We start from the raw sequence: 26,525 nt of genomic DNA, 5'->3' as shown, positions 1-26,525 counted from the left end.
TTGCTGTGTGGCATGTGGGATCTTCCTGGACCAGGGATCGAACCCGTGTCCCCTGCATTGGCAAGCCGATTCTTAACCACTGTGCCACCAGGGAAGTCCCTGTTTGTCCATCTTCAACACATGGCTTCCATCGTCAGACTCACTCATTGCAATATGGCCGTGGGAGCAGCCCCCATCATGTCCGTTTTCCAGGAAGCAGGAAGAAGGAAGGGCAAGGACAAAACTGGTGCGATCCCTGGCTGAGTTGGCCCCTTTTAAGTAGTTTTCCTGAAGTCCTACCCGATGACGTTCTCTTACATCTCATTGGCCTCCTGGCTTCAAGGGAATATGAGAAATGGTAGTTTTTAAGCTAGATACATTGAGGGTTCTGTTAGTATGGAAGAAAGAAAGAAAGGAAAAAAATGGGGGAGGAAGATATAAGCAGGCAACCCAGAGTCTGCCCTGGCCTTCTAGGAACTCATGGTTTAGGATGGACAAGACCAAGGCAGGTCATCACATAGTGTTACACACAGAACTGTGCAGAACTTTACAGCTGCCCGTCCCTGGATCACTTCAAAGTGTGTAGGTGTAGATTGTTGAGAAGGATGTTTTTTGGTAATGAATCGTCCATCTCAGTTCTTCAGTGGGAGGACCAGAGGACTTTCTGGAGGATATGGGATTTCAGAAGGATGTTAAAGGAAACGATGGTATGAACAGAGACCCTTTTCAGGTGTTTTGGGAATGGCTGGTCTAGAGCCATCTGTGTGGTATTACCTACTCTTCTTGATTTCTATTTGTGTCCTCAGTGGGTGCTATTTGATGAGGTGTTCAGGACAATGGTTGGAGGTTTGGAGTATAGTTAGCTGCTGGGAAAGGAAAGAAGCTTCTTGATTTCCATGAGAATCTCAAACCTGAACTAAACTCACATTATTAGCTATTATTAATAATAATAATAATTATTATTATTATTTTTGCGGTATGCGGGCCTCTCACTGTTGTGGCCTCTCCCGTTGCGGAGCACAGGCTCCCGACGCGCAGGCTCAGTGGCCATGGCTCACGGGCCCAGCCGCTTCGCAGCGTGTGGGATCTTCCCGGACCGGGGCACGAACCCCTGTCCCCTGCATCGGCAGGCGGACTCTCAACCACTGCGCCACCAGGGAAGCCCAGTTAGCTATTATTGATTGACCTCTCCCTGCCTCTAGAATCTTACTTTCTGTTCCCTTTTTTTGATTCGTTACAATGAACTATATATTCTTGTAGAAAGTCATTACTTAATTTAATAGCCGATGGTACTAATGAGCCACCTCATGGTAATGGACTTTAAAGGAAAGTATAGATCTTCCTGCTCTCTTTTCTTTCTCCTCAACTAAAAATTCTGAGATATTTTTTTTTTAAGTACAAGCTATAAAATAAGCAAACTGAATCTGAGAGTCTATTTGAGTTGCTTTCTGAAGGTGTCACTTTAAGAAGTCTAAAGGCACTATTTGAGTTTGATTCACAAATTTACATTAGAATTCATTGGGAACATGATGTCTATGATCATGAACAGATCAGCAAATGTCTATACTTGTTTAGAGCTTTGTGACCTTGTTCAAGTCACTTAAATAAGGGGTTGGGGAAAAACAGTCTTTTCCAAAGCAAAAGTTTTATGAGTCTAGGGTTTTGTTTTATTTTGTTTTTTTCTTTCAAACATTGACTCGATCCAATCACAATGCTCCTGTGATTTAATTCTGAAGCAACCCTGTGGTTGCTGAAGTGGTAAGATCTTGCTGCTGTCCAACATTAACGGCGTTTCCACTTAGGCGAATTTAGGCTTGGTCTTGACTATTTAAAAGAATATTTAAGAATCTCCAAATAACATCCAGACGTATGAAAAGGGAGAATGTTTCTTCCAACTTTGAAAGCTGTTTAATTTGGGTACTCGGGAGACTTTGACTCGTTTAAAGAAATTATTTGAATCAGGCCTTACATATTTCCTGGGTAGTCTACACTTCTGCCTCCCGGGGACCATGATCTCACCTTCTTCTGTTACTGTCAACCTTTCTGTCATATGAGCATGAACACGCTCAAGTCTGTTCCATCCTTAAAGTGACCTCCTCCCTTAGCTCATCTTTACTCTTCTGTTAAAATAGAAAGTTCTCAAAACAAAAATAACAACAAAAGCGCTCTGCTCATTGGTTTACTCCCTCACCTCTAGACCACCCTCTAAGTGTCCTGCTCTCTGACTTCTACTCTTCTGCTTTGTTGATATTGGTCCACTAAAACCCACAGTTAAAACCAATAATTGCCAAATTCCAGTGGACATTTTCCAGCCTCTAGCCTATTGGTTTTCTCAGCCGCCCTGAATTCAGTTAACAATCTCTTCCTCTGTAAAACTCACTGTGCCCTCGATGTCTACTGTATCATACTCTTCTGGTTCTCCTTGTACATTTCTGACTTTCGTTTTGTGTCTTTAGTGGACTTTCCTCTGCCTGTGCTTTAAATGCTGAGTGACATCAGATAAACCACTTAATATTTTTATCCATGAAAAGTAGAGGGGTTGAAATGGATAATCTCTAAGTTCCTTTCAAGCCCTCGTATCCTTTTAGTCATATTATCTGGAGTCAGAATTCACTGCCTTGAGCTACAGAAAACTCTTGAGTTTCATGTACAAAGAAGTGTAATGAGAGATTATTAACATTTGGGCTGCCGTTCTGCAAAGGCACATTGTTGGCTGCTTCTTTTTCAGAGAAATCATAAAAGCTGAAAACTAGTATGGCATCATTCAGCAGTTTATCACCAAGTGGGAGACTGACAAATGTGGTTTGTGGTTTCAGCATAACTGAACAACTGACCATTCATATAGGACTTCAGTGCCGTGACTGGGAAGGAAGGTGGCGTGAATGAGGTTCTCTGGCCACCATGGCCTCCAGACATGACCACACACTGGGCATGGTTACAGTCCTAGAGAGCTGGAAACCACTGTCACGTGGATGCTTCTACTGCGGACATCATGTTTGACTAAACATGGCAACTGATGACAAAAATGTTGGCCTTTTTCAATTGGCCTTTTCCAGTAATACTTAATTAAATGGTACCCAGTTTTTCATAGTAGTTTAGTTAGATGTACTGCTATCCGAGATTTCAGATTATTTATCGAGGGTAAGATTCAATTTGACAGGCAGGGGCAGGAGCAAAAGTTTAGGGGTCTTTGAGTCTTTCCTGGGATGGGTGCAGACACTGCTCGGTGGAGAAAAGTGAAAAGAAGAGAAACTTTGATGGGGCTGCTAAAGTTTGTCTACCTTGTGGTAGTACTTGCAGATGCTCTCATTTGTGAGTGTGTAGTGTTCCTTCAATAAGTGTTTAATTTTACAAAAACTCTATGTCCTGAGTACTCAAGGCTGAGTCAGATTTGTGGGATTTGGGGGTGTGGGCTATACTTTAATTTTTTTGAGATGCTCAGAACTGAGAAATAAGGACATAAGAGCTCAAAGCTGTAGCATTTTAAGGGGATTTATAGGTTTACAGGAGAGACCATACACACGCCATCATTATTAGATTATATTAAGTTCTTAATTAGACAAGGATACAAATATATCGGTAAGTCATCCACTAAGCCATTCTGCGAAGGTGTTGCCTTGGCTGTGGCAATAACCAAATTAAGGCCATAGCCAGAAAGATGGTGGACATGTTGGACCATTGATACAGTAGACAGGGGCCTACACCATTTCTTGAGCACACACCCAGAGTACCCTCTCCGCCTCTGTGCCAGGGCCCATCCCTCTGCTGCCCTGTATGGGACGCACAGAGCTGCTGCCCCTTGGCGCCTCTGAATGGGAGCCTTAGAATACCAGATGAGCACCCAATGGCAGACCTGGGAATTACATTAGCTGTATCTGCGCAGTGATGGTGCTGGCGTTTTGCCTCACCTTCGGAGCAAAGGACATCCAGCAGCACTCTCCTGGGAAGCAGATTAACTTCGGTGAGTCACTGCTTTTCCATCTCATTTATGATTCATGACCTGGGCTATATTTTTAGCTTGTATTTATTTGGGTCTGTGAAGTGGGCCGGGTGGAAGTGTTGTTTGGAAACTTACGGAAGAATGAGGAGAAATTGGCATCACACTCAATCTTAGGTGGCCTGAAATTTGGTTATTATAATCAGACATTCTGTGACCATTTATTGAGAGCCTACTGTGTGCCATGTACTGTGCGGGACTCTAAGGATGCAAGGTAAATGGGACCCAGATGCTGACCACCAAGAGCCCATTGAATTATGTGGACCGACAGTGACCTAGGTAACTAATATACTGTAGCCCCTGCCTATACCTCCAGCCATATCTCTGGACTTTAGTCATATTGAATATCGAGGGCTTTTGGAGCACCACTTATTCTTGCCCTTTACCTCTTGCACATGCTGTGCCCACTGCCTCACACCCTCCCCCATCCTCTCCTTCGTTGCCCATCATGACTCACAGCAGCATGCCTTCTTCTGAAACATCTTCCCTGACTCCCTGAGGCTGGGTTGGAGCCCCTCCTACATACTCCCATAGCACCTTGCATCCCAGTGTTTATCACACTCCTGTAAAGAGTGCTCTCGATTGAGGTCGCTTCACCGTAGTTGAGGCTTATTCATCAGCTCGCCACACTAGGAGGCATCCCAGGAGAGTCACTGACTTTTTCTGAGCCCTTCCATCACTGTGCTCAGCGCACCACCTGCATTACCTTATTTGAGCCTCATAATAAACTTATGAAACAGATAAGTCATTGTGCCTGTTTTGCAGATGAGGAAACTGAGTCCTTGAGATGTAAGTTATCTGCCCAAGGTGTCACAGCTAGTACACATGCAAAGCTGAGTTTCAGACCCCGCCTGCCTGACTCCCAGAGCCCATGCTTCTAGACTCTGTGGTCTGTTCCTTCTCCGCCTTCATGGTTGCCATATGGGTCAGGATAGACTAGGTCATTCTGTGTTAATAAGCAATCCCAGTGTCTCAGCGGCGTAGACGATAGTGTCCAGAAGCATGAGGATCTTCCAGGGAATAAGAGAAAGATTGCCTTTTTAACCACAGGTCTCTAGTTAAATGGCTGTCGGGATCAGTTATTCAGTTGTTCTTCCTGTAAGCAGCACTGCTAAGGCTTCTTCTCTTCTGAACATGTTAATGCTTTGACACAACTTAGGATTTCACTGTATCCACCAGGAGAGAGTAGTCAATTGCTATTTCAAGGGCAACATAATCTGAATAGGGCTAATATTCCAAATCTCATTTTTATTATGGGGGCCAGTCCTCCAGGTTAGAGGCCTTCTCTAAGAACAACAGGAAATAGCATTCTTGATTTCCTAGGATTATACCTACACAGTGATAAAACTCTCTTAATAGTTTCTTAGGAGACTGGGTCACAGGGCCAACACTTGATCTTCTCCACAAAGGACTTAGCTTGAAGCTATTGGTTGCAGCTTTTGAATCTCAACAATACTAAAATTGAATGTAAGATATAAGGCCCCCAAGGAGATTCTGCAAAGAGCACACTGAGAATATTTTTTCATGGAGAATTCACCTTTGTACGATGCAGTGTTTATTTCTCCAGAACACAAAGGGTGATCAACACCGTGGGGAACTTACTGTTTTAGGTGATGTTTGCAGCAATCAATCCTCAAGTTCCTATAAGTTATTATAGAATATAAAAACATCTGCCGAGACGCAACAGGGAAGACATATGGGAACATATGTTTATGTATGACTGATTCACTTTGTTATAAAGCAGAAACTAACACACCATTGTAAAGCAATTATACCCCAATAAAGATGTTAAAAAAAAAAAATCTGCCACCTATAGAGGATGCCTGGCTTTCCCACTCTTTCTCTTCATGCTATAATGAAAATATATATATATATTAAAAAGAGAAATATATATATATATATATATATATATAATGACTATTTGGGTAGGTGAGTGGAGGAGAGATACAATGCAATGTCTTCAATCCGTAAGTTTTCAGTTCCCTGAATTCATTTTCATTTTACATGTCTCCTTGGACTCTACTCATCATGGAACATAGGGCACTGCAAGGAGGTAAGCATCATGGGGAATCTTCTCTCACCTGACCCAGGTACTGTGGGGAAATTGCACACCTGAGTCTCTTACATTGGTGTTCAACATCACTGTGCATTAGCTTGTATTTTTTATAGATGTAGGGCTTGGAGACTCCCCTAGATGGTCAACTTCTCCAGGTCAGGGAGATGACATGGAATAACATAGCTTTAAGCATCAAAAGATCTGGGTTCTCCATGAACCAGTCCTGTGGCCCTTGAGCAGAGCACTGAACCCCTGAGAATCAGTTTCCCATCTGTAAAAGTGGTATCATACACCCGTTCACGTTCTGTCACAGTTTCACCGTGAGGATCAAATGAGATAACACTTGTGAGAACAGACAGCGTAAATCGCTGTTCCTACAAAAGCTCATGATCACGTACGATGACTTTTCTGGCTGTGCCCAGTAGCAGAAAGAGCCATTCGTGTCTCCCAAGACGTGGGTGTAAAGTTATTCCTAGGAGAGGTCAGAGCCCTCCAAATGGTCTCAGTGTGGATTTTGCTGCAGGGATGACCCTCAAGCTGACTGACTGTTCTGTGCTCAGGTCTGTAGGCAGAGATGAAACCTCTCTCAGTTCAAAAAAATTCCTGAGTGTAAGGAATTTTCCATGCAAGTAGGACTGTTGGTATGAGATGCTGCACAGCCGCCCCGTGTAACGCAGATGGTTGTCATACTTTCCTTGCCCACAGACAACCAGTACTCTTTTTCAGATGAATTGAAACTTTTTTTTGGTTGCTGGTAGGCAGCTTATATCGTAGCATATTAGAGTGTCAACAAAACGCCAACCAGACCAAGATCTTTATTGCTTACCTGGGCTTCTGGCCCTCAAGACACTCTATTTGCAGGATCCTGGTTGCCCACTGTTAAAGAGAAACTTTTCTTCTGAATCAACTTAGAAATGCCCGTATTTAATTTTAAAATTCCCCAGGAGATTATATTTAAGATGTTTTCAGTTCTGCTTGCCTTAGGGTAACTAGGAATGGACTTTTTTCTTTTTTGGCTGTGTTGGGTCTTGGTGGCTGCACGCGGGCTTTCTCTAGTTACAGTGAGCGGGGGCTACTCTTTGTTGCGGTGCATGGTCTTCTCATTGCGGTGGCTTCTCTTGTTGCGGAGCATAGGCTCTAGGCATGCAGGCTTCAGTAGTTGTGGCACACAGGCTCAGTAGTTGTGGCTCATGGGCTCTAGAGCGCAGGTTCAGTAGTTGTGGCGCATGGGCTTGGTTGCTCCGTGGCATGTGGGATCTTCCTGGACCAGGGCTCAAACCTGTGTCCCCTGCATTGGCAGGCGGATTCTTAACCCCTGCTCCACCAGGGAAGCCCCCTAGGAATGGACTTTTAAAATATAGGTGCTCTCTCCATCTGCTGCAGGTGAAGGAGTCTACTTAGTGGGGAAGGAGCATAGAAGGTGAGGATCTGGGCCAGAGTGATAGGGTTTGCTCCCTTCACAGCCCTGTTTTGGCTTGGACAGGAAACCTGGAGAGAGAGATCTTGTTTTTGGAAGGAGAAGCAGAACACACAACTTACTTTAGGAGATTCCATCTTTGTAAACATTAAGAACTCGGAGGATTGAAATTCCTTGGTTGCAAAGACCCCAAGTGGGAATGAATGACCAAATCCAAATTTTCAGGCTTTTGAACCTGGAGCAGAAGGAGTTTTCATCAGGGTAGATGTTTGGATTTAAAAAACCTGTTCAATTTAATCAACCAAAATTTATTTTGAGGGACTACTGTGTACCAGACAGTACTCTAGGTGTTGGAGAGAAAGCAGTCCTGCTTTCCGCTACTAACCTTCTAGTGGGGGAGACAGACTATGAACAAATACTGACTGTTGTCAGCAATAAGTGCTCTGAAGAAAAGCAAATACAAGAAGACAAAGAATGGTGGAGAGCAGGAAAGTGTCAGCAGCCCTGTGCTCTTGGAGGGGAAGTTTCAAAGGTGCTGTAAGATCATCTAAGAAAAGGCAGTGTTCATAGACTCTCAGACATAGAAAATAAACTTATGATTCCCAAAGGGGAAAGGGTAGGGGTAGGGATAAATTGGGAGTGTGGGAGTAATAGATACACACCACTATATATAAAGTAGATAAACAATAAGGATTTACTGTTTAGCATAGGGAACTATATTCAGTATGTTGCAATAACCTGTAATGGAAAGGAATCTGAAGCTGCACACCTGAAACTAACACAATACTGTAAATCAACTATAGTTCAATTTAAAAAAAAAAAAAGAGGAAGAAAAGGCAGTGTTTGCTAAAACCCCTTGTGCCTCTTCCCTTGAGGCCTGTCTCACTGATCTCCCCCCTGAACTCGCTCCCCGGTGTTGCTCCCATTCCAGAGGCAGAGTCCCCCTCCCCAGTGTCCATCTGCCCAGGTTTGCATAGATTGGTGCTGCACTAAACAGGGAAGGACTTTCCACTCCCTTCTCACACATGCAACTTCCGACTCACACCTGGCACAAGGAGGGCTTTGACCAGCTTCACTTCAGGATTATTTTAACTGGAAATATACCTCTTTAAGAAGGAACACATTACAGATGGACCAGTTAGGATGCAGGTTATTTTGAGACTTCCTGAACATTATTTCTTGGCTACTTCATTCAAATAAATTGTTTATTGCCCTGTAAGAGGTGCTGGGGATAATGATGACTAAGACTCACTGCCTGCCCTTGAGAAGCCCACAGTCCAGCAGCGAGCAGGCATAGACATTTAAACAGATAAATTGCAGCACCACTGGGTGAGTACAACCTTGTGGTGTGACAAAGATGTTCTGGGAGCCCAGAGGAAGAGCAATGACCTCTGCCTCAAGAGTGCTGAAGATTTCAAACAACTATAATCATTTCTGAAGCCTCGTCCATAGATTGATTATTCATCCATTCACACGTATTTTCTAAATAATTTATATCAGGATCCCACACTGCCTGAAGATATTATTTGTTGGCCTATTATTGTTGTTGTTATTGTTGCTTGATAATAGTTCTATTGATATATAATTACATTCCATACAATTCACCCATATCAAGTGTACAATCCAATGGCTTTTAGTATATGCACAGAGTTGTGCAACCATCACCAGTATTAGAACATCTTTATCAACCACCAAAGCAACCCTGTAACCCGTAGCACTCATACCGCATCCCCCCAAACCTTCCAACCCTCCTTTCTAGTTCTATAGATTTGTTCATTCCAGACATTTCATATAAATGGAATCACACAATATGTGGTCTTTTGTGACTGTCTTCTTTCACTTAGAAAAATATTTTCAGGGTTCATCCATGTTGTACCATTTATCAGCAGTTCATTCCTTTTTATTGTCAAACACTATGCCATTGCATGAAATACCACTTTTTATTGATCCATTCATCAGTTGATGGATACTCAGGTGTTTCTACTTTTTGGCCATTATGACTAATGCTACTATGAACATTTGACTGCAAGTGTTTGTGTGAACATGTGTTTTCACTTTTCATGGGTGTATATCTAGGAGTGGGATTGTTGAGCCATATGGTAATTCTTAGTTTAACTTTTTGAGGAACTGCCAAGCTGTTTTCCCTCATGGCTTCACCATTTTACATTCCCATTACCAACGTATGAGGGTTCCAGTTTCTGTACACCTTTGCCAACACTTTCCATTTTCAGTTTTTTTTTTTTTTAATTATAGCCATTCCAAAGGGTGTGAAGTGGTATCTCACTGTGGTTTTGATGTGCAGTTCCTTAGTGATGAATGACGCTGAGCAGGTTTTCATGTGCTTACTCGCCATTTGTATATCTTATTTGGAGAAATGTCTGTTCAGATCATTTGTCCATTTAAAAATTGGGTTATTTGTCTTTTTATTATTGAGTTGTGTTCTTTATGTATTCTAGATGCAAGTCCCTTATCAGATAAATCATTTGCAAACATTTTCTCCCATTCTGTGCATGGTCTTTTCATTTTCTTGATAGTGTCCCTTGAAGCACAAAAGTAATTTTTATGAAATTCAATTTATCTGTTTTTTTCTTTGTTTGCTTGTACTTTTGGTATCATATCCAAGGTCCTGATGATTTTTGCCTATTTTCTTTTAAGAGTTTTATCATTTTAACTCTTATATGTAGGTCTTAGATCCATTTTGAGTTTATTTTTGCATATGGTATCGAATAGAGATCTAATTTCATTCTTTTGTATGTTATTCCATTCTGTTAATATCCAATTGCTCCAGCACCGTTTGTTGAAAACATTGTTGTCCCCCGACTTAAATTGTTTTGGTGCCCTTGTCAGAAGTCTACTGACAGTAAATGTGAGGGTTTATTTTTGGATTCTCAAGTCTATTTCACTGATCTATATGTCTTTCTTTATGCAATTAGTTGAGTTAGTTGATCAGTTTGAAGAGTACTGCTACCTTAACATTAAGTCTTCCCCATCTCTGAACTTGGAATGTCTTTCCAATTGTTTTGGTCTTCTTGAGTTTCTTTCAACAATATTTTATAGTTTCAAAGCATAAATTCTGTATTTATTTTGTTAAATTTATTCATAAATATTTTATTGCTTTGGATTCTATTATAAATAGATTTTTTAAATTTAAATTTTGGATTGTTCATTGTGACCTGTTAGTTTTAAAATTTAGGAAAATTCATAAATAAAGTCTTATTTCTGACTTCTCTTGAAAAATCAGACCTGGTTTCCCAAATGACAAGAAGCAGCTAGAGTGAGTACTTTGGGTTTTGTCTTTCTTGTATGCCGGATAGTTCCAGATTTGCCTGTATCTGGCTACTTTCTTCTACCTGGATCCACTCACTCATTAATGCCTTAATTATTTATTTATTTTTTTTTTTGTGGTACGCGGGCCTCTCACCACTGTGGCCTCTCTCCCGCTGCGGAGCACAGGCTCCAGACGCGCAGGCTCAGCGGCCATGGCTCCTGGGCCCAGCCGCTCCGCGGCATGCAAGATCCTCCCGGACCGGGGCACGAAGCCGCGTCCCCTGCGTCGGCAGGCGGACTCCCAACCACTGTGCAACCAGGGAAGCTCAATGCCTTAATTATTAAGCATTGAGTTTTTGACCTTTATGATTATTCTTTTGGAAAACCTAAGTTAGATGAGATTCAGTTTGAAAAAAAGGATTAATATGATCTAAATCCTTAATATAGTTATTTTTATACACACATCCTATCTTTTCTTAAAAGTTATTCAAGCCCTATTTTACTCATTCATCTCAGGAACATTGGTGAGCTAGGCTCAACACTGAGGATACAAACAGACACTATTCCTATCCTAAAAGAGATACACACACATTGACCAATAAAAGCCATATGGACAATTAATGTTTTATGAAAGATTTCTGGACATCCATACAGTGTGTGGAGGAGGGTCCAGAGAAGGTAGTGGTCAAGCCTGAAGGTAAGAAAGGAGGAAAAGAGGAGAGGTTTCATGTAAGTGACTTTTGAATGATAATAGCTGGAGACCTTGTCCATTAAACTAAGAAAGTAGGATCTCTTCCTGAAGACTGATGTTTTCTCCAAAGTGTTAATTCTTGGACTAGCTGTAGCGGAACCCATGAATGCTTATTAAAATGCAATCTCCTGGACCGACTGAAGCAGAATCTGTCAGAACCCTAGGAATCTGTTTTTTTAAATCTGCCATTGAAATTTCTCTGTTGACTCTGAAGTTCTCTAAAGTTTGAGAAGCTCTGCTTTAAGAAGGTGGGGGGTCTGAAGGGTTTTAAGTGGGGATGAGATGTGATAGGATGGAGTAATATCCTGCTAGACTTGCATTTCAGTAAGGTGCTGGCTGTACTGGGAATGGCAGATTCAGAGGGTAGGACAGTCCTTCGGGGGATTGTGTTCTAAATTCAACACCAGGGTGAAGCTCAGGTAGAGTAAAGAATGCACTGGGTAATCCCTGAAATCTCTAACACTTGTGTACCTGGACCATCCAGGTTCAGAGTCATTCACTCGTATTTCTGTTTGAATTTGCAGAGGTCCCCTTTTCCTGGGGCAGTTGAGGTCAAAGTCTTCGAGGAGTAGGGTTGGGGGCTGAAGGGCTGAATGAAGGGACTGATCTCTTATGTTCTGCCGGCCAAATGGATATAGTAGTTGAATTAAGTGCATTGAATGGATGTGAATCCACTCTATTGCAGTTGAGAGACAGAGTGTGCCTAAACTGGGGTGGTACAATTTGGGGCAGAGTGTGGAGCTGAGGGGAGAAGAGAGGGCAGATGTGAGAGATGATTGAATTGATGGAACTTGGCTCCTGGTTGGATGAGGGGTCTGAAAGAAAGGGAAGAGGTGCGTTTTCCGGTTTGTATAAAGAGGTAGATGGTGATACCATTGGTTGAGATCAGAAATGAAAGTAGAGGAATAATTTGGAGTTGTTCACTTTGAGATGCAAGTGGAATATTCCTGTGATTATACAGATCTGGAACCTGGGAGAGAGCTTGGGTTGAAAATCTGTGTGCCGTCAACATCCAGGCAATAAGTGAAGGCAAAGGAGTATACATGGTAGGGATTGATTTTATTGGATTGGAGTAAAACTCGGGAACCAGAATTTTCTAAGCTTCCCTGGCGTTTTAATATGCAGTCAGAGTTAAGAACCAATGGTATAGAGTGACGGGAGAAGGGACATTGTTTAAAGAAAAGACAGAGGGGGAAAAGGAAGCAGCAAAGGAGACAGAGAAGGAAGAGTCAGAGGATAAAGATGGGGAACCAGAGAATACTCTCAAGAAAACCAAGGAGAGACGCTCCAAGGAAAGAGAAGGAGGTGGCTAGAGGTCAGCAATGGCAGTTGCTCTGGATAGGTGAATTGGAGACCAGAACAGGTCACAGTGGACGAGGAGATCATTGGTTTGCTCAGGGAGTTTCAATAGAGTCTTGAGACCAGAAACTACTGTAGTGGGTTGAAGCATGAATGGAAAGTAAAGAAGTGGAGACAATGTCTCAAGGTTATGAAGAGAATGGGCTCTCCCCATTCCCCCCAACATTTTTTTCTAAATGGGAAAGACTAGATGTTATTTAGAGGTGACAGAAAAATCCTGCAGTGTCTTCAGACCACATTGGTGGCCTCTACCATTGTTGAACATTTATTGCATGAAGGTCAGACCCTTGTCATATCGTATTTGATATACTGTTCTTCAGTGTTCTGATTGTTTCAAAGTGTCATTCCTTCCCATCTTATTAAGTGCAGGGCCAATGCCTTTAACCTTCTTTTGAACAATATTTCTCCATTCTCCTAGCACAGGGACAGGCACATTCTAAGGAAGGGACTATGCCATTGAAAAAAAGGGATTTAACCCTACTTAGTAATTTATAAATTGTGATCCCAAGAGGTTAAGTGGTAGGCCTTATTTAATTTTTAAACTCTAAAATAATACCATCTACTTATTTTCAAACATAAGCAATACAAAAATGTAAAGTAAAAGGCTGCCTCTGTCCCATTCCCAGAGGTAACCACTGTTAACCGTGTCTTATGTATCCTGCAGACATTTTTTTCTGAGGATATAAGAGTATATATCCTTTTTCTTTAGGTCTTTTGAAGTCATCCTTCTGTAAGAGTCAGGTGAAAATTTCCCATAAGTTAGCTCTCATTCCTTTTCTCTGAAAACTGCAGTAATTTCTTCTCTGGAATGCGAAACCCAAGATACGCAGGCCATGAATAGGCTGTTCATCTCTCCCTGGAAGCAAGCGGCTGAAGCTCAGACAGTACAAAATATTATGAGTGCCTTGGGGCACGAAGGGAGCGCGTGAGCCGGGAGCTAGGTGAGCCGTCTGTCGGGTGCTGAATGGGAAGGTTGTCTGAGTGTCGCCGCGTTAAGGTTGTCTGAGTGTCGCCGCGTTCTCGCCGCTCCTGGTGCCTCTAATAAAGCTCTTCAGTGTCCTCTTCTCATCACAGGGTCAGGAACTAGGGAGTGTCTTCTGCCTCCTGTGCCACCTCCTGCAGGCCCCTGGAGAGCTTGGATTCATGCCTGCTCTTACCGTGGGGCCCCCAGGCTCGTTACCTTCTTACACACCTGGGAAGACCAAAGGAAGAGTCAGTGGGAGCAGCTGGATGACTCTTTTTCTTTTTGCTTTTCCTGTTCCGCAAGGCTCACACAAAGGTTCCCAGAAATGGGCTGTGGCCTCCAGAATAAGCCCTGATTCAGTCTCACTGAATACATGAAACCGAGCCAGGCACTTCCCTTTAATAGGCCTTAATTTCTTCATCTATTTAATGGAATTAACAATGACTAACCTCATAGAAAGAAAAGATAAATCATCTCTTTCATGGTTGGCCTATCCTCACGGGGCTGGGTCTCTTAAGAACAGAGAGCACGTCTTATGCAGATCTACATTTAATAAATGAATAAATAAGTGAATTTAATAAATGAATGGGTTTCTTAAGAACAGAGAGCATGTCTTATGCAGATCTACATTTAATAAATGAATGGGAGGTACTATCATCTCTAGTTTATACTGAAATCAACAAACTGAACTCCTCATCCCTCGGGCCTGGACATTCAGCCGCTTTCCGCTTGGGCAGTCATCAGGTACCTGAATGGAGATGCAGACAGATTCTTTTCACGCACTGCCCTCTCTCTGCTTCCACACAGCGATGGTTTCGGAGTGGAATGGACTGAATGAGTCAAAGGGAAGACCAGCTGCATCTGGGCTTCAGGGTCATTGTGGAAAAAATCAGGCATTGCTTTTCTCCCTTCACGTTGCCCAGAGTGGCTTCTTCCTCATGTGCCCAGGGTCGGCGGGGAATGTGCTTATTGTCACGATCACCTCAGGCTAGGATTCACGTTTATCACAGGGAGGTTGGCAGCAGGTGTGCCATTGATGACAGACAAGCCGTGTGAAGCAAAACAGGTTTCGAGGAAGGGGCGGGGATCGGAAGCAATGCCTGGGGCTGCCTTAGAAGGAAGGGCATGAGGTGATTAAGAACAAAACCTTGGAAGATTCCCCTCCTCCCTGACTTGCTCTCCCACTCTCTACAAGAAACCCCTCTCCGCATCGTTAACCAGAATCCCACCATGGGTGCTTCACTTCACTGGGCTGAGGACGGCACCATTTGACACCCTCCCTCATGTGGCCGTTGAGCTTCATCAGCCTTGGAGCAATTCTGTCCCAGCTGACATTCTTTTGCCTCTTTCTCCGCATCCTGTTCAGATCCGCAGCCTACTCTCCTCCCAGTTGGAGTCCCCACCATCAACTTTATCGCTCAGGGCGCTCCCCGTGACCACACCCCCCAGCCCTGGAACACCTGGGGAGTTGGGCCCATTCTCCCCACCTTCCTCTTGAGTCTCTTTCTGAGTCCTCAGTTCTGTCCTCCTCACTCATCCCCCAGGATGGGGAGAACGGTCAGACCTTCACCTCTCCCTGCTCATTTTAAAGCTCATGTTGGAGCTGAACAGTAGAAGCTTTCTCCACTCTTTCATCCAGTATTTGTTGGATGCAAACTCTATAGCATTCGCTGTGGCCCAGGCGTTGTCCCGGGTGTTGGAAATACCATGGCGATCATGGTCCTTACTCTTACGGTGCTTATGGCCAAGGGAATGAAGACAGGTAATAAACAAGCACATTGACAAGTAAACCTGATAGTGGCATGAAATGACAAATGAGGGACTGTGATGAAGGGTGACAGGAGGGGGCCTCTGAGGCAGTGACATTTGAATTAAAACCTGAAGGACAAAAAGGAGTTAGTCCTGCAGTGCAGTGGGGGAAGAGCTAGGCAGAGCTGGCAATGGAACAGCAAGTGCAAAGGCCTTGTATTTGGAAAGTGTTGGGTGTATTTGAGGAATAGAAGGAAAGCCAATGTGGCAGCAAAGTGCACAGGGGCAGAGTGACACAGATGGAGTTGGAGGGGTAAACAGGGGTCAGAAAACACAGCGTTTAAGTGTTTATGGCAACAAGTTTGTTCTGATAATAAATGCCAGAGGTTTTAAGCAATGGAGGGACATGGCCTGATATTCATTTTTTTTTTTTCTTTTGCTGTACGCGGGCCTCTCACCGCCGCGGCCCCTCCCGTTGCGAAGCAACAGGCTCCGGACGCGCAGGCTCAGCGGCCCTGGCTCACGGGCGCAGCCGCTCCGCGGCATGTGGGATCTTCCTGGACCGGGGCACGAACCCGCGTCCCCTGCATCGGCAGGCGGACTCTCAACCACTGCGCCACCAGGGAAGCCCTGATATTCATTTTTTAAAAATCACTCTGGCTGAGTGTGAAAACTGGAGGTGCTTCGTCACGTTTTCAAAAACTGTACCTGGATAGGCTGTATCACCTGGTCTTAAATTGAAAATTTACAGCTGAAGGGAAAGATGACACCCACCTCTGCACCAACAAGGCTTCCTGGGGGGATTGGAGGATAGTCTAGACCTGTTCCCCGACCTGTGTGGGGGGCCCATTCTTTCCAGGTTGAGGGATGCAGGAAATAGGGGAGCAGGTGCTAAGTTCTGGAATGGAAGGAGACACGGAAAGGCAGGAAAAGCCAGAGCAGCCAGTGAGGATAGGAAAACTTTCTTTTCAGTCCACTCTCAACATGGAGCTTGGACCCTTGCAATCTCCTTGCATGACAGTTTTTTTTTTTTTTTTTTTGCGGTCCGCGGGCCTCTCACTGTTGTGGCCTCTCCCGTTGCGGAGCACAGGCTCCGGACGCGCAGGCTCAGCGGCCATGGCTCACGGGCCCAGCCGCTCCGCGGCATGTGGGATCCTCCCGGACCGGGGCACGAACCCGTGTCCCCCGCATCGGCAGGCGGACTCCCAACCACTGTGCCACCAGGGAAGCCCTCATGACAGTTTTGAGATGGGCTTAATACCGTGCTACATCTAGCTTTCCTTTCCTATTACGTCTAATGGTTTATTGAACAGAAATCTCTAGACATCGCTTACTTCCTTGAGGTACTCAAGCCTTGGGATGTTAAATGTGATTGGGACAGAATAAAATATTAAAAAAAAAATTTTCTCAATTCTAGATCCCGCAGGAGGGATGTGATGAACAGGAATCTGGCTGAGAATGGCTAGGTAATTGTCCTGGCCAGCACGCTCTACCCTGCACGAGGCTCTAGGCAACACTTGGTGCACTGACCTCCTCTTAGGATGTGAAATCTGTAGAATTCGCTGAGAAATACTGCAAGAAGTATCTGGGGAGGCACCCCCAGCTCCTGCCATCTTTCCACAAGCTGAGGGAGGCTGTAAGGCTTCCAGAGGAAAGCTAAACAGGAAGCAGATCTTTTCCAAGGAGCCTACAGATCACTTTCAATCAGACCACTTGGCTCTCATAACATTTCCGAGCTCATTCTCAGAGAAACACTCTCCCTCGTCAACTGAGGCCCTGCTAAGAGGATTACTCCCACTGCCTCACCTGGCAAAGCTACACAGAAGACTACTAAGTCCCTACACTTAATGCCTCTGCATGATTCCAGAATCCAATTTTCAACTATCAGCTTGTAATTTCCTGGATACCCCACCAGTGTCTTTCAGTCAGTGGGTCCTAAACCAACTCATCTTCCCCTCTCCTGGCTTTCCTTTTTCTGTTAATGGAATCACTGTTCCCTCTGTTACCCCGGCTGGAAACATCTGAGTCATTCTTGACTCATCCTTCTCTCTTATTCTCTAGATCAAATCAACTGCCGCATGGTGTAGTCTCTATTTCTATGATGTGACTTGAATCTGTCCCCTCCTTCCTACTGCCACCATCCCTCCTCAGTGTGAGCTGTCATTACTTCCCTCTCGACAGGAGCATCCTCACTTTTTCTTCGCCATGAACCCCCCTTCATGCTGCTGCTGACATTAAAGCTCCTCAAATGCAGACGATCCCATCACTGTCTTTCCAGCAGCCTGATGGCTCCCGCTGCTGCCACATTAAATATAAACCATCTTTTAGCTGTATAAGTCTCAATGCCTTTTCCAATACTCCATGTTCAAGCTAAATGTACTCATTCCTGGTGTAGAACATGACTTTTCTTACCCTTGAACCCTCTGAATAAATAAATGATCTTGCAAAAAAAAATAAGACCTTCCTATATTACTGTCCTGTATTATCTGCACTTATATGCTTATTTTATCTCCCTAGAAGATTTGATATTCCTGTATTACCTTTAGTGTTGCTTCCTCTGATCTCTGAGCGCATGAATGTATCAGGCACTGCTCTTAGAACACCTGTAGGAAATAATTTTACTCTCACAACAATTCTGATTGTATCCCCACGTTACTGTGACAAACCTGAGATGCAGAGAAGTTGAGTAACTTGCTGGGGTTCCATAACTAACAACTGGCAGAGCCAGGATACAGATTCACATGGTCTGGCCCCAGAGCCCAAGCTCTTAACCTCTGAGCTCACATTGGTCAGGGATGACAGCTGTATTCCTGATATCATATTTTGGATTCAGCTGATGTGTTATAACTGAAGTGCGGTTGAAGGCCTGTGTCCATTAATGGTCAGAAATATCAATGGTAGGCTGAGCGTGCAAATGTAATTTGATATCAGGGGCTGATTAACGGTGTTTCCCAGGAAATCACTCTGAAGCTAAGAGCTATCTTTGTGCTATTTTTTCCTACTTGTTCTTTTTTTTTCTTTTCTTATTCCAGTACATGGGCTGTATTGAGGTGCTGCAATCAATGAGGTCACTGGATTTTGGAATGAGAACCCAAGTTACAAGGTAAGAGAACAAAACTGGGACAGACTTTGAGGACTATAGTCTAAAGTCACAAGAGTTTCTCCCCACAGGAATTTCATGCAAGGTTTCAAAGGCATCGTGGGTTTTTATACATAAGGCTGGAGGGTACACCAAAGCCCAGTGACCTTCGATGAGTAGCTTTGCCTCATCACGTGAAAGATTTCTCAGTTGTGTGGCGGAGCATCTGCATTTCATATGAGAACTGACAAGATGATGGAGTCAGAGAGATAGCTGGTTTCCCAGATACTAAATGTATTTAAAATAATGTCTAGAAATAGGACATTACAGAATCTCAGACCTGTCAAAGAAGTAGCCGAAAATAAGAACAGGGAAAAACTTTCCACATCAGCAAGCCCAAGCTCTCCCCATTTATGGCATCCCTGACACAAGAAACTCTTACTCCTTGTCTGGGTCTCCCTCCTCCATGTAAGGTGAGCTGGATGAAAGAGTTGAACCCGGGGACCCTTACCCAGGGTGGCCCCCGGCAGCTTAGGGAAAGAACCAGAATCATTATTACACAGAGCACAAGTCAGAAGCAGAAACACAAGGCATGGTTCTTTAAGGCCAGGTTCAAAGCAAGGATGGAAAGGGGAATAATTGAGTGCTGAGACTGGTAACTGGGAAAATTGTGAGGTGAGAGGACTGGATTTATAGGAGTGATTCAGGATGAAGACTTGGGCATCTGCGGTGTGTGGTGCCAGTATGTGTCTCAGGGGCAAGCTGCAGTGCCTGTCTGCATCCATGGTCGCAGGCCACCGTTTCCACAGGTGAATGTTCTCATTATGAAGAGAGGATAACTTTTCCTAATGCTCATCTTATGGAAGTCCGAGGCCTTGAAAAATTGTCCTCTTGACCAAAAGGTTTGGGGAAAGGAATCATACGCTCTTTAGAAGAGTCACAGTTTACAATGAGGTACGGTATTAAAGACCCTGAGAAGTCCTGTGCTATAGTTGAAAAAGCACTAACTTCATCTTGAGATTTTCTAAATTTGTTTGGCCCCAGAATTCTTTTTTTTTTTTTTTTTTTTTTTTTTTGCGGTACGCGGGCCTCTCACTGCTGTGGCCTCTCCTGTTGCGGAGCACAGGCTCCGGACGCGCAGGCCCAGCGGCCATGGCTCATGGGCCCAGCCGCTCCGCTGCATGTGGGATCTTCCCGGACCGGGACACGAACCCGCGTCCCCTGCATCAGCAGGCAGACTCTCAACCACTGCGCCACCAGGGAAGCCCCAGAATTCTTTTTTTTATGTAACATAAATGAACATTCCATGTATCTGTGGGGTTCCATGAAATGATCTTTCAGAAATGCTATTGTGGACTCTTTTGTTTACAATGCATTCAAATCTGTCTTTCCAAATTTCTCACCAATCCTTGGTATTCCCTCAGGAGTTAAACAGATGAAATCTAATTCTATTTTTCTTTTTTTTTTTTTCTGTATTCTTGGTGCCTATTTCAGTCCTTGGCACCCGGAAGGGGCTCAATGGATATTTATGGAGTAAATGCATGAGTCCACCTGACTACTTTCCAGGGTTTGGAAATGGCTACATCTTCCCTCCCTTTTAAGCCTTTTCTTTCACCTTCTCAGGCCCTTCAGCTATCCTTTAAGCGAGAGGGTTTCTAGATTACTTCCTACTCTCTTAGCCCTAATTTGGACACATTTCAGGTTTTATTTCATTCTGATGATGCTTAATCTGGAGAAAGCCCTTCCTCCAATCCTGAGCTGGTTACAGGTGGGAGGAAGAGGGTCGCTACCCCAGGTGACTGGAGTGGGGATACAGGAGAAAGGAATGCCACTGTCCATATTTGAGGATGACTGATTTTCTGTTCATTCCCTCATCCATTCATTTTGACTTGTTCTCCTTCACTTGAGTATTTATGGAGTGCTCATTAAGTGCCTGAAACTCTTCAAGAATAAAGGATGCAGATGCCTCTGACCTCAGAGAACTTACATTCTACCTGGGGAAACAGACTATGGCAAGGAAACAAATAAAGAGACAATATACTTTCAGGTAGTAATAAGTGCCATTACTATAATGATGAAGCAGGGTAAGAGGATAGAGATGTAGTAGGTGGGCTTTTAAATTTTATTTTATTATCTAGTTATAAATATACTGTATATTTACTTAGAACATTTAGAAAATACAGATAAATATGAAAAAGGAAATCACTCATAATCTCACCTGGAAATAATGTCTACTAACATCTTGTGCTTTGGAATAACCTTCTGATCTTCTCTTCCTTACATGTGCTTACAGTGATTTTTGTAGAAAATCTGAAAAATATTTGCTACTGTTTCTCCCATGTCGGCCATTTTCCTGTTGCTAAATATTCAGAAGAATTTTTAATTGTGGTAAAATACGTATAACAGAAACTTTACCGTTTTAACCATTTTTAAGTGTCCAATTCAGTGGCATTAAGTGCGTTTCATCTTGTTGTGCAAACACCACCACCATCCCTCTCCAGAACTTTTTCATCTTTTCAAACTGAAACTTTGTATATTAAATAATAACTTCTTATTCCCTTCTCCCCCAGCCCCTGGCAACCACCATTCCACTTTCTATCTCTATGAATATGACTACTGTAGGTACCTCATATAAGTAGGGTTATATAGTGTTTGTTTTTTTTGTGACTAATTTATTTCATTTAGCATAATGTCTTCCAGGTTTATCACTAGGTCAAACAATATAAATATTTTGAAGGCTTTAGATCTGTATTGCTAGATTGTTCTGCAGAAGAACCATATACTAGTTGATATCCTCCCTCCCATCCATGTATCTATTTTTTGTTACTATCTGTTTTTATTTTATTTTTTTAATTTCTATTTTATATTGGAGTATAGTTGATTTACAATGTTGTGTTAGTTTCAGGTGTACAGCAAAGTGATTTAGTTATACATATACCTGTATCTATTCTTTTTCAGATTCTTTTCCCATATAGCTTATTACAGAGTATTGAGTAGAGTTCCCTGTGCTATACGGTAGGTCCTTGTTGATTATTTATTTTTTATATAGTAGTGTGTATATGTTAATCCTAACTTCCTGATTTCTATTTTTAAAACATCTTTATGAATTTGTCAGTCTGTATTTTCCTACTGTTTAGTAAATGGTAAAAGACTATTCCTTTCTCTGCCATGAAGATTCGGTTCATGACTAATGTACAGATCTAAGGGAAGGTGTGTGGCATAGTACCTGGATACTATTCCTTGTAGATGTGTCTGTATGAGATTCAGGCATGGCAAATTGTGCTCTGGGCAGACTTGTGGAAGCTTGAGGTGACTCACTTTCCATAAACCTCTAATTCCCACCCTACTTCGCAAATATTTACTCTTCTTCCTTCTCTTAATTTCTCCTTCTTTATCTCCTTCTCCTTTCTTTTCTCAACTTACGTATGTATTCACATTCAGCCACTATTCAAGTTGCTCTATTCCCAATTGCCTAAGATATTAATATATAACTGTTGAATCAGGTTTCAAATAGTTTACAATTTGAATTTCACATATTCACAAAGTTTCATTTAACTCATAATCCTACTTAACCCAAGAAAAAAAATTCAATGGACCAGTTAGAATTCTATAAGAAAGATCTTTATTTTGTGTGACCACAGGTATCTCCTGACATTTACCATCAAGCAGAAGATTAATCAGGTGTGACTGCTGATAAACTAATGTAGCTAATTGCCACTACGCATACAAACAGGTGTATTCAGGCTGATGTCCTACCTATGTTAATTGATCTTACCATGTCTCTACTAGTTAGTACATTGTTCCAGTTAATAGACAAGACAGCAACATGAAGTTCCTGATAATAAAGGAGGAGCCATGGTTAAGATACAACAGTTGGGTCAGTGTTTGAAACAGAGGACAAAGATGGAGTCAAATTCTTCTCATTATGAGGAACCTTTCTGCCAATTGTTTGAGGGCTGAATCCATAGGACCTCTAGAGCACAGAGAATACTCAGAGCAGAGAAAAAGAAAAGGACAAGGAGGTCACGTACTTTGTCGGCAGTTCCCTGGATTACATCCTTTCCAAAGCTCTCATCACACTTCTTTGACTCCAGATTTATCCACTAATTCTCACCCAGGCATTTATCCACTTGACTGATTTAGGACCACATCTTCATTTTTAGTAATCTAGTGTTCATGCAAAAGGGCAAAGGAGGAGGTTTTTCCTGATAGAAAAGAGAAACAAGATGATTAGGAAGACAAAGGCTCACAGTGATGGTTGTCTTCAGAATGTCTGGAAAACAATATCAAAAGGAAATAGGAGAAGGGGAAAATGAAAATCATACTAAGGATGACATAGTCATTCCTCTCTCCTATAAAAATGTTCTCAACATGATTTTTATTTTTTAATTTTTTGGGGAGAGTGGGAACTCAAAACTTTTACTAAGATTATCTCTATTAGAAACTCTCATTCTACTAACGAGGAGATGAAATTTAGATTTAGTAACTTGCCCAAAGTCACACAGCTAATAGATGTGAAGATGGAATTTCAGGTTAAGGCTCCAGGATTAGGAAATTTTGCTCTTTGGCACTGTTTTAATATGTCATGATGGTTAAATGATACTTTTCCCTTTAATTTATTATTGTAGAGAACTGCATTAATAAGTTTTATAATATGAACAATCATTGAATTCCTGCTGTAAACCCTTCTTAATTATCATGTCATCATAGGTAGCAGTTACATACAACTTGTTAAAATTTTATTTCAAATGTTTGCATCCTTATTTTAAGTGGGTTTTCTTTTTTGAACTATACTTACGAAATTTTGGTTTCAGGAATATGTTAGCCTCATAAGAATGATTGCAGAACCTTTCTATATTTTCTGTGCTCTGCCACAATTTAAACAATGTTGGAATTATCTGCTACTATAAAAGTCTTTGGAACTAGCCCAAACAACTCTCTGAGCTTGTTAGATTTTTACCTCCATTGTCAAATCTTCTTTTTTATTAGTCTTTTCAATTTTTCTTTATCCTTGGTGAGATAATTTTGGGGTGATTTTACCCCCAAAGTTGGGCATTTTATCTTGATTTTTCAAATTTGTCACATAATGTTAGCCATAGTATTCTCATCTAATTTTCACATAGCCTCTGTATATGTGATTATGCTCTCTTCAACATTTCTGATTTGTTTGTGTGATCTATTAAAATCAGATTTGCCAGAGGTTTGTTTATTTTATTGCTCTTTTGAAAGAACCAGGTTTCGTTTTTATTATTCAAATCTACTTGGTCTTTGATTTTCTAATTCATTTATTTCTTTATCTTCAGTATATCTTTCCTCCTTTTTAAGTTTGTTTTATGCTGTTCTTTCTTTAATTTCTTAAGATTATTCTTTCATAATTTATTTTTATTTTTGTCTTCCAGTTTTATTGAGATATAATTGATATACAGCACTGTATAAGTTTAAGGTGTACAGCATAATGATCTGACTTACATATATCATGAAATGATCACCACAGTAAATTTACTGGGCATTCATCATCTCATATAGATACAAAATTAAAGAAATATAAAAAATTTTTTTCTTATGATGAGAACTCAGGATTTGATCTCTTAACAACTTCCATATATAACACTCAGCAGTGTTAATTATATTTATCATGTTGTACATCACATCCTAGTACTTACTTAGCTTATAACTGGAAGTTTGTACGTTTGACTCCCTTCCTCTAATTCCCCTCCCTCCACCTTCAGCCTCTCCTATCGACAAATCTGACCTTTTTTTTTTCTTTTTACATCTTTATTGGAGTATAATTGCTTTACAAAGGTGTGCTAGTTTCTGCTTTATAACAAAGTGAATCAGTTATACATATACATATGTTCCCATATCTCTTCCCTCTTGCGTCTCCCTCCCTCCCACCCTCCCTATCCCACCCCTCTAGGTGGTCACAAAGCACCGAGCTGATCTCCCTGTGCTATGCGGCTGCTTCCCACTATCTAGCTATTTTACGTTTGGTAATGTATATATGTCCATGCCACTCTCTCACTTTGTCTCAGCTTACCCTTCCTTCCACCTCCCCATATCCTCAAGTCCCTTCTCTAGTAGATCTGTGTCTTTATTCCTGTCTTACCCCTAGGTTCTTCATGACATTATTTTTTCTTAAATTCCATATATATGTGTTAGCATACGGTATTTGTCTTTCTCTTTCTGACTTACTTCACTCTGTATGACAGACTCTAGGTCCATCCACCTCATTACAAATAGCTCAATTTCGTTTCTTTTTATGGCTGAGTAATATTCCATTGTATGTATGTGCCACAGCTTCTTTATCCAGTCATCCAATGATGGACACTTAGGTTGTTTCCATCTCCGGGCTACTGTAAATAGAGCTGCAATGAACATTTTGGTACATGACTCTTTTTGAATTACGGTTTTCTCAGGGTATATGCCCAGTAGTGGGATTGCTGGGTCACATGGTAGTTCTACACAAATCTGACCTTTTTAATGAGTTTGTTTGTTTTTGCCGTGTAATTGACCTACAACATTATGTTAATTTATGGTATACAACATAGTGATTTGATATTTCCATACATTTCAAATTGATCACCATGAGAAATCTAATTACCATTCATTGTGATTTTTAAAACAAAGATAAAGAAAACAAAAACCTCATTTGATCTGAAACACACACACACACACACACACACACACACACACACACACGAAATCATGTCACGAAAACCTAAAGCCCACTCCCTCCCTTGCATAAGCACCCACATCATGCAAAGAAGAAAAGATCTTCCCTTTCCCACTAAGGACGCCTCTTTGTGTCTTGGTGGGAAACTGCCTCTGATACTCAAGGAAGAATAAATTATACGTCAGGGTAAATGCAATAAGTAGAGCTGGTGGGACAGGGCTTGGTTTTCAACCCTGAAGAACAGAACTTCATAGGAAACGTGGAGGGAACATTTAGTTCATCACCACAGGACATAATTCACCCCAAGGGCAGGGCACACTGCTGGTGGGAGGAACCTCCAGATCATTGTCTTACTACACTGTCCTCTTCCTGTATTTATTGCCTTACATTTGTAACTCATACATGGTAATAAAATCAGCCAGGCTAAGCGCAGAGCACCCAGCACAGGATCTGTCCATGCCAGGCTCCAGGACAGCTGGGAAGCAGCAATTCCTGGTGTGTGATTAGCCTCATTCCTGTGATGGCCACCCCTTTGGGGGTGGGGGTCTGTGAAGGAAGTGGGGAGTGGTTAGAGAACGAGTGGTGAGCGCTTCCTTTTGGGGTCCTGGCTTCAGATTCATTTTCTCCAGCTGATCATAAGGGATCTGCCCCCATTCCATTCCATGGGGGAAGAAAACCCTGAGTAGTGTTTTTTGGAACTGCTGCTGTAGACAGTAAGCAGGCTGTTGGGGAGACCGGTAGTAGGTAAAGCAGCAAGGAAGCAGAGATCATAATTCAGAGGATGTTGTAATTGGAGTAGTTTCCTGTTTGGAATGTTACTGCTCCTGAGCCCTGATTCTGCAAATTTAATTCACTGTCTTGAAATTTTGATTCTTTGGCTTCAACAGGACATTAAAGGCAGCTCTTCAGAGGCAAATGCATACTTCTCTCTCTCTCTCTGTGTGTGTGTGTGTGTGTGTGTGTGTGTGTGTGTGTGTGTGTGTGTGTCTTGGGTGTTAGCAACTATTAGATGCAAAGCAGATCCAAGATGCAGCTGAACATTTACCTAAAGTCCCATGGATGAGCTTTATAAGAAATGTGAACCTCAGGAGGGAAAGTTTTAAGTATTCTGTAGAGGTCAAATATCTGCATGCTAGATGGCTAAATTGAGATATCAGTTTGTCTGAAAATAGGCTGGCATTTATGTAAATTTCCCGAGGAATGTATGAATGAGACTGATTGCAGCTCTGCATGG

At 42.3% G+C, this 26,525-nt stretch overlaps 1 protein-coding gene across 2 annotated transcripts in view; it reads left to right on the top strand.

Moving 5' to 3' along the window:
* Positions 1–26,525, top strand: part of SHC4 (SHC adaptor protein 4) — a 134,257-nt gene that overhangs the window by 22,439 nt on the left and 85,293 nt on the right. The window contains exons 2-3 of one of the 2 annotated variants that reach the window (XM_079914804.1): positions 18,572–18,642; positions 21,577–21,633. In XM_079914804.1, the coding sequence (XP_079770930.1) occupies positions 18,572–18,642; positions 21,577–21,633 (128 nt within the window). The remainder of the gene's footprint in view (positions 1–18,571; positions 18,643–21,576; positions 21,634–26,525) is intronic. The other variant, XM_079914805.1, reaches the window with a different exon arrangement.

Source organism: Stenella coeruleoalba (genome assembly GCF_951394435.1).
Source record: "Stenella coeruleoalba genome assembly, chromosome: 2".
NCBI classification, from domain to species: Eukaryota; Metazoa; Chordata; class Mammalia; order Artiodactyla; family Delphinidae; genus Stenella; species Stenella coeruleoalba.
This window is presented reverse-complemented; position numbering and strand designations above follow the sequence as displayed.